The sequence below is a fragment of the Chaetura pelagica genome, unplaced genomic scaffold, assembly GCF_000747805.2.
Source record: "Chaetura pelagica isolate M959 unplaced genomic scaffold, ChaPel_1.0 scaffold328, whole genome shotgun sequence".
NCBI classification, from domain to species: Eukaryota; Metazoa; Chordata; class Aves; order Apodiformes; family Apodidae; genus Chaetura; species Chaetura pelagica.
Genome location: NW_009954216.1, coordinates 1,382,271 through 1,391,274, shown reverse-complemented (window position 1 = coordinate 1,391,274; position 9,004 = coordinate 1,382,271). Strand labels below are relative to the sequence as shown.

The window sequence follows — 9,004 nt, the reverse complement described above, 5'->3', positions numbered from 1 at the left end:
TACCCTCGGCATCACCACTCTAGGACAGGATTTAAAAAGTGAAGTTTGCTAATTACATCAAGAAAGAGTTCTTCAATTTGCTGCTTGACAGTATCTGCCTGCGTGGAAGTGAAACCACCCCATTCTCTTCCTTGCTCCAAGAGTGCTCCAAGGAGTTACAGCTCATGAGTTGCAGCTCATCTGTCAGAGGAACAAAAATAATTCCATTCTGGCATAGATACATTTACCTTGAGTAACTGTGTTCCCCACAATTTGGTAACAAGGACTTATACATGTCTAACAGTAAAAGCAGCTGTACTACTACAGATGAACATGCAAAATAATGGTTTTCAACAACACTTTATTGAAGCACTTCCAAATGATCACAATGATAGATGTTGCCTTTAACAGAATAAAACCTGTCATGTCATAATTAAAAGGCACTAATCCTGGCACAAAGGTCTACTTACCCACCTTCCACTGTGATGGAAACAAAACCACCAATTTTTTACTTCTCCTTTCAAAGAGTATTTGCACACCCCCTTCGAGTGTCATCCCGTGTTTGTCACTGAAGTGACACATAAAAGCCCTGATGTTTCACCAAGGCATACCTCACCCTTCAGCTCCTGCAGCCCTAAAACAGTGGACTACTCAGTGAAGGCTCATGATTCAGTGAGACGAGTCATTCCACACTCATGTTTTTGGGAATAAACATCCTGAAAAGCACATACCAGTCTCAGGCATTCTCACATTTACTTGCCCCTGAACACAACTCACTCCTCCGCTGTTGGTGTAACTGCCAAGGTCCCACTCTCAGCAAGACAGCCCCAAAACCCCCCTCACAGCCCCTGCTCGGGATCCACAGCAGCAATCCCACAGGGAGCAGGGCTGGGACATGCTGAGGGGGGAAGAGCAGCTCTTCCATTCAGGAAACAGGCACAAAGCAAACCATGACATGCCATTGCACAGCCAAAGGAACTACCAAATTAAACCTTAGAAAAGTCAAAAGCTTGATAAACCTGCTAAGTCCTACTTCAAGTTATTATAGATCCCTGCACAACATTCCTATATTCATTTAACCAGAGAGACTGTTTAAGGCATTTTCTTTGGCCTCCTTTCTTCTGTCAGAAAGATTATGCAGTTTTATGTGTCGGCACCCAAAAAGGACCACCTTTCCAACCTATTTCCATAAGGATGCAAAGAGAAAACACAGATCTAGAAGAAACTAGACACTCAGATCCACAGCTCATGAAACAGCTCCACACATGGGCACTTCTCACGTTGCCAAGTGGTAGGACAGAACTGCTCTGAGCAGCTGCCGAGACACTCAGCTGTACTGGGGGTGATGATGATGATGAGAACCATGCTGCCCTGTAATTGCACTTAAAGAAACCACCATCCACGCTGAAGGTGACAGGACATTAACACTCCAAGGAAAACCTTCACACACCTGGTGCTGTGGGTGCACACACAAACATTCCTTCCCCGTCTAGTCTAGAGACGTACTGCTCTATCATCAGGAAAAGCCATCACATGTACTGAACAAAACCAACAAGAATTTAAGGGTTGACAGCTATGTTAAATCATCAGGATGCCATGCAATATATCAACCAACGCATCACGAGGTCATAAAGGTAAGACTGGGGTCTGCTTGCATGCATATTCATGACCAAGAATTCTCTCTGCCTCAGTATCTGCCTTTTCACAAGACCCAGTTCTCTTAATATGCTAACAGCTGAGACCTGCTGCAGATCAACCAGAAGACAGTTGCTGGACTACAGCCACTGACATTCAAGTACAATAATTTCTGTTACTAAAATGCATCCCCAAAAGCAAGTTAAGGGAATTTGAAATTGAGTCAGCCTCTTTTTACTGTCCAGGCTCACTTCAGAGCCTGAGACAAGTAATTATCATGAGAGCAGATCAGCCCAATAGATTTCTAGGAGCAGAACACAGCTGTAGCATCCAAGTTCAGCAGACAACACTGCTGATGCCGATCTTAGGCTCCACAGAACAGAAAAAGGTTTAACCTCAGAATTAGCTGTGCCAGATGAGCAAGTAGTTTTCCCAGTCCAAAGCTGAAAGGTGGAGAGTACAGTCTCACTTCACTGGAAAGGCTTTCTACATCTCCCTCTCTTTCAAAATGAAGGCAGCTGGCAAGTTAATCGAGCCCTGAAACAGAAAAAGTGCAATCCTCTGCACTGGACTTGAAGAGCCTCTTCAAGGTCTAAAAATCTGCCACGTAAGCAACTAAAGGCATCTGGAAGAACAGCACAAGAATAGCCATGAAAACCTAGTGGAGTCATTTTCAAGAAATGCAAATGCACTTTTTAGAGTACACGTCACAGGTGGCAAAGATTTTGTTCAAGACCTCAGTCCACAAAAGCCTCTTTCCAATGAGATAAGAATCTTTATGCTTTAATTGGCAGTGAATGACCAGGCGCTATTAGATCTGACACTCATGCTAGAAAAGTTCTAGGCTTGAAAACAAGAATCAAGCTTGTAGACACATGCATTTTTCTCCTGAAGACTGAGCTGTAGGAGACTGCCCCTACTGAAGACTCTCCAGCTGACTAATTAGTGCTTTTCATAAACATAAAAAAGCACTGAGGTCTGCTAAGACTGACCAGCCAAATTGCTCATGTGAGCTGAGAAAGCCCCAGGCCTGAAAGGCAGTTTTATAAGCATTTCCCTTGAAGCACAGACCACACAAAAATTCAAGTATTTACTGAGCCTTCTGCCCCCACTGTAATCTTGTGGGAGAGGAGACAGACACGCCATCATGTATTGCCATGAGTTAAGCCACACCAACTCCAGTCAGTCAGTTAAGTGTCAATACAACCCTCAAAACATAAGTTTATTGAGTAAAGCTGAAGAGCAGTAAACCAACATATGCATCCACCTAAATAAAAAAAAATCCACGTATTTACAAAGTTCAGTAATTGTATAAGTTGTTCACATGCAGAGAGTAATGCACAGGTTAACAATTGGTAGTGTTTGGATGCCATAAACGCTGAAAGCAGTGAAGTATATAAACACCAAACACATCAAGTTTAGCTATAGGCCAGTTAACTAAACAGTGACCTGGTCCCCCACAAAGATTCACACATTCTAGGTTAGATTCCTTATTTTAGGCACAAGCAAGTTTGCTAAATAAAAGTAACTGTAGCAGTTCCTGGTGAACTAGGGACTACAGCAGCAAGTTAATATACCCTCTCCTCTACAGCACCAGAGTATGAATTAATTGAAATCATGCTTCAGAGAACTGAAAGGGGACAAAAAGTTAAAATGCAAGTTCAGACTGGATGCAGGCAGCATGTAGTGTCTGTGCAACAGTACGACAGTTGGTACAGGACAGTAAGGCCATGGCAGTCTAAATTAAAACTGGCTTGTCATAACCAAAATGGACTGAACAGTGTTTCCACCCAAAGACTGGGACATAATGCAACTCTACATTTAGGTGAAGAATCACACACAGTGTGAGGCAACACAAGCAGGTATACCATGTATTTGCATACTCAAGTAAACTATGCTGACATTACTGTATGAACAAACCAGCCTTAACAAGTCTGTCCCTTTAAATATACTGAAGTCATTGAGAAAATAAAGCTACAAAAACATTACAATCTTTAGTTTACACATACTTCCCTATACCGTAGGAACTAGTCAAGAAACAGGATCGATCCATTGGCTCTCTTGTGCTTTGACACAGCAGAACACTTTGTCTTGCAACTTACAGACTCTGCACATGGTTACATCAAGGAAGCAGGCAGGTCTAGAGTTGTCACAATAGCCTAGATGTTCCATAGCACCAGGTGAAACTGTGCCCAGCCATTTCATGAGCAGGGGAGACACCAGACAGTTACACAGATATTGTGCTACAGGTCAACAACTGACTCTATACAAAAACATCAGTAATTTAAGTGTCATGCAGCTGCTCAGAATGTGCGTTCTGGTTCCAGAGAGAGACTACTAGTATCTGTAGATAGAAAAATGTATTTGAACAAAGTCTGATGTTCCTAGCAATTTGTTTTCATGCTGGAGTACTCCAATTTTTGAAAGCTTGACAGAACAGTCCACTCCCATCCCCCACACAAATGTTAAACAGAAGCAACAAAATTATTTTAAACAGTTGACTCTTTTCTAATTAATCATGAGTTTTCTTGATTTCAAGTGAGTGGGTAAGATCTCAGCTGTAGGTTAGTGATGCTGATCTATGCCTTGTGCTCCCCTTTGCAAACAGTTTCCATTTCTCTGCTTACATACACACATCACATGCATTTGTGAGATAATTCAGTATCCCACAACTCACGCTTAAATGTTTTCTAACTACTGTATGTGGCATCTTACAGAATCTTAATGCTGTCAAGCATCAGCATCTTCAAGCCACTAAACACTAGAAATAAAACACTTGCTGAAAATCATATAAAAACCTGGCCCTGAAAAACCAGAACAGAGTATACCATCAGAGTTAACATGGTAGAGAGATATTTTTTTTAAAAAGCCCCCCCACAACCCTCCCACCACAGATGGTTGTAAAATAAATATTTGTGCTGACTTTATCATGACAACTCTAGTTGTTTTGTGACAGAATAGGAATACAAGTCTTCAGCAGTGCACATGAGAAATGAACCGTGAAAAGGCAGATTCTTGATACAGGATTTTTGGGTAATATCTCATTATGGAGGGAAGTGGACAATTGAGATTATGGCCAACTGGTACTGGAGATTCCAGGAAGACTTCAGCTTCTTCTAGATTTTGAATGCTGAATAAGCCACTGAAGCGTGATATCTGAAGAGAGAGAGAAGAGAAGATCTACATTCAAGTGTCTGTATTTGTATAGCTGGCATGTCTGTGGTATGCCAGTGCCCTTGTACACAGGACAGGAACATCCAGCCCTTCTCTAGAGGGTGGCTGGAGACAGATCAACACAATGAGTTTTTTGAATGCTTGCTGTCTGTGCTTTGGTCCTGTAACTGCCCAGCATCCTTTAAGTGACATTTGAAGGAACTGCCCCAGACATCCTGGTTCCTCAGTCAACTACACCTCTAGGACAGAGACATCCCTTAATCTTCAGTAGGGTTCACGCAGTCAGAGATTAATGTTGCTCTATTTAGCCAGTCTGCTTCTCCTCACCTCATGAGAACAAAGTTGAGCCCTACAGTACAAGGCATCAAGGTCCTCCATCTTGAAAGAGGGTCTCCTAAGGAGTGAAATGCACTGGCATCATACCAGCCCAATGCTTCCCACAGCACCAGTGCTGCTCAGCTGTGCTTTGAGCCTTGTGCAGGAGATCTGAGAGAAGGGAGTATCTGCTTCTGCCTTCCACCATGTCTGAATCTCTCACTGAAGGTGACAGGAGGTTCTTCAATACAAAGCCCAAAGAGTTCCACAATAGTTTCCACAAACTGTTTTTCCTAGAGTCCTTAATATAAAGCAGTTCTGGTATCCTCTATAGCTTGTTCCTGTGACCACCAGCCTGAAGGTTCCCTTATCCCTACACTAGTCTTAGCCCACCAATGAACCAGGGTTAATCTAATGACAGCCACAAGAAGACATCAGGAGAAGGATGGCAAATGTAGTTAAGCAGTGTTTTCATTCAGTGGAGATTACCCAGCTTCCTTACAATACTAGTATCAAGTACTTATTATGACACAGTACCATGGTTTCTGCCTTTGAACTCCAGAAATTATAACACAATTGAGGTCAGCACCAGCGAAAAAGTACTGTTTGGCTGCATGGAGCAGTGACTAGCACAGGCCACAAGTGGAACTGCTTGGTAAAACAGCAAGAGAAGGGGATTATTTCAAGGGAAGGGGATTATTTCAAGGGAATGTCTGCCAAGGAAAAACCTGCAAGTACTTGCTAACCTTGTGAACTGAGGCAGAGTCCAGACGACCTGATAGAAGTATGAAATCATTTAGGCCAAGCTAATAGTGAAACTACTCAGCTATTTTCTGCAAACTAACTAAAGAAAGGCAGCAGATCTCAAAAAAGACTGACATCTGTTTTGATAACTACAACCTCTACAGCTTCAACACCAGTCAAGCTTCCTCACTGACATCAGGAGTTATACTGAATTTAACCAGTGCACTTACACATTGCTCTTAGATTTGCTATTAGTTTCCTCAAGACAGGAAGCTTGGGTTTAAGCAGTCACAACCCCCCAATCCATCCTCTGACAGCTCTTCAGAATACTTAGCATTTTAGGTTAATAGTTACCTATATTATCTTTCTCTTTGCAAGAAATTGAGTAGCAGCAGATTTCTCTGTCCTGAATAGCAGCAAGGTTCCTAAGAAAGAGAGAACATTTCAGCACACAATTCAGTTATAACAAGGACTCTTACAATGAAATTCCAAACTGTTCCCCTTCATCTTCTGCATGTAATTTGTTCCAGCATAATGTTTCAGCTACCTCCCATGGCTGGGTTTTCTGCTTACAAATGCAAGTGTCTAGATCTAACATCCCTACATCCATGAATTAATTTACTGGACAAAGCAGCCTTTAAGAAGGGTTAGACTTACATCTTTTCAATTAGCTGTTTCTCATCCAAAGCATTAGGAAGGTCTCTCTTATTTCCAAGTACTAGAACCTGAAATGCAGAACAGAAGAAAATAGTTGCAACTTTGTTGGTTTTGTTTTTTGGGTTTTTTTTAATAAAAAACCCCAAACCAGCAACTAACTTGAAGCGAGTTGGACAAGCAGTCTGCACTAGGCTATTTAATCCAATGGAATGAGACACTCACTATTAAACCAGATCAAGAAGGAAGACTCACCTAGTCACAGGGGAAGAGGGGGTGCAAATAAACTGTTATGTGCAAAAAGCAAGCATGAGAACACATCAGGTGGTAAAACTGAGAACAATCCCAGCAGACCTTCAGCTGAGATTCCCCAAACCTAGTCTATACTTAGTTACTACACTGGTTAACCTGTACTATATAGTAGGCTCAAGAAAAGAACACAAACTCCTACTGTGGAATACTCTGAGCTCCTGATTTATTTATTTATTTATTTTTTTGTGAGCACTGAACAAGAATAAGATCACTGAAGGACTGACTGAGGTCACCAACTTGATTTAAGGCACGAGGGCAGGTATTGTTCACTAACCAGTAAGGTCAGGTCTTCACTTGACTTAAGAGTTCAAGCCAGACTTCAGTTGCTGAAGCTATGCACATTCCTCAAGCAAGTTTAATACTGTGTAAGTCAGTCTTACTTACAGGGATTCCTTGTAACTGTGGCTTATCTAGAAGGTTGTGCAGCTCATTTCGAGAAGCTTCTATTTTTTCACGATCTGCAGCATCTACCATGTAGCTTGAAAGAGAATTTAAGTTTAGGTCAGTGAGAATTAACTACTTCAGAAATAGCCGTCTTTACACTGTCAGTTCTGAGCACATTTAACAAGGCTTTAAACAAAGCCAGGTCTTCTGAGCAAAGAAGTTGGTTATTTTAAAAAAATTCTCTAAGATCAGATGAAAGATCCTTTGAGTTAGTTAGCACTCAGTTCCACAGGAAGTGGTTAGTGCTCCAGATCAGACACTAATAAAAAAACCAAACCATCTTAAGCCCTGAACTTAAGGTTAAAAAAGGTCAATCTGGTTGCAGCACAGTTTCAATATTAAAACAAGCTCTGCAGAGTTAAGCATGCACTGTTGGAAGGGCCACATGCAGCAGGGACCCTGCAGTGAAGCAGCAGCAAAGGGAGGTGACACTCACACAATAGCATTGACTCCTCTGCAGTATCGCTCCCACATGCTTCGGAATCGCGGCTGCCCTCCTATATCCCAAATCTTCAGGCAAGGGGAAAAAGACAATTTAGCCACACACTACAGTTAAACGTGTCACACAAAGATAAGACAAGAAATCAAAGCAGAGGTTTTCCTTTCTCCTGAGGCAAGCTACAAGACCTCTCACATATTGGAAGAGAAGTAATCCCTTGCGCGGCTGCTCAAGGCTTCCAGGCCCAACAGCTTAAGATCTAAACTGTGGCATCTGAGTTCAGATGCAAGAATGCACTTGCATACTGAGTATTCTCACTGTGGAATACAGGAAAATAAAATAAGATGCATCGACTTAAAACTGCTGTTGATGCAAGCCTTCCCTTAGACAATATTGCTGCGCAGAAGTGGAGGATCTCTGGGCCCTAATCATGTGCAAATTAACTCAGCTGAAAGCCAGCCAGCAATATCACAACACTGCTTTAACTAGTCCATGAACCTGGAAATCACACCCAGCTTCTCATTTAAGAAACCTCATCAGCAAACACAAGTGTATTCTTAGGCTTTCTGACAGATTTAGCTGAGCCTCTTCAGTTTCCTATATTTGTCCCAAAGGTGGGAGCAAACCAGAGCAAGCACACAGATTTTAAATTAGATGCTAAAGACAACTTTGCATGGGTTTAAAAAGAAGAAGCAATGGTAACATACCTTTATTGTAACATTACCCTTCGTAACTTTTCTCATGTTGAAGCCCACAGTAGGAATCATATCTTCACTGAATTGACCTGACTGAAAAAAAAAAAAAGAAAGTTAAATGGAGAGCTTATCTGCTGCAGCTAGTTTACACAGCAACCTATCAGAAGATTTTTTTTCTAACCATTTGGCTTCCAGTTGAAGGCTTACTGGGCAAGAAGTTATAGATCTTATATTAATGTGTATTGAAGCTTTTGTGAAGTCAGTCAAGTAATTTCTAAATAATTTTTGAAGCCTTGAGGCAATCACAGAGGCAAAAGTACTTGGGGAGAAGTGTTTTGGATAGCTTAACAGCTGGACATCCAGGGCAAGTACAGGAAGAGAGCCATTCACCTCCTCCCGCTGGAGCCAATTTCTGTACAGCAGGATCTCGTAGTCATCTGCCAGCTAGAACTACCCAGAAGATTCTCCTCTGATGCAAGCTACTCTTTGGACAACATTTACAGTAATAAATCACTCTTGTGGAGTAAGTCTCCAACCCACAGGTATAGGTTAACTCCCTGAGGAGTATTAAAGGGCTGGAAAGTGGAAGGACCTGACAGCTCTGCTTCCCGCT

At 41.9% G+C, this 9,004-nt stretch overlaps 1 protein-coding gene across 1 annotated transcript; it reads right to left on the bottom strand.

The window, feature by feature from the left end:
• Positions 1–2,806: 2,806 nt before the first annotated feature.
• ARL8B (ADP-ribosylation factor-like 8B) lies at positions 2,807–8,479 on the bottom strand. The gene is made up of 6 exons (XM_010003350.1): positions 8,404–8,479; positions 7,694–7,767; positions 7,198–7,291; positions 6,505–6,572; positions 6,202–6,272; positions 2,807–4,770 (listed from the first exon to the last, which is right to left on the bottom strand). The coding sequence occupies exons 1-6, from the start codon at positions 8,461–8,463 to the stop codon at positions 4,721–4,723; spliced, it is 417 nt and encodes a 138-aa protein (XP_010001652.1). The 5' UTR covers positions 8,464–8,479; the 3' UTR covers positions 2,807–4,720.
• Positions 8,480–9,004: the final 525 nt, after the last annotated feature.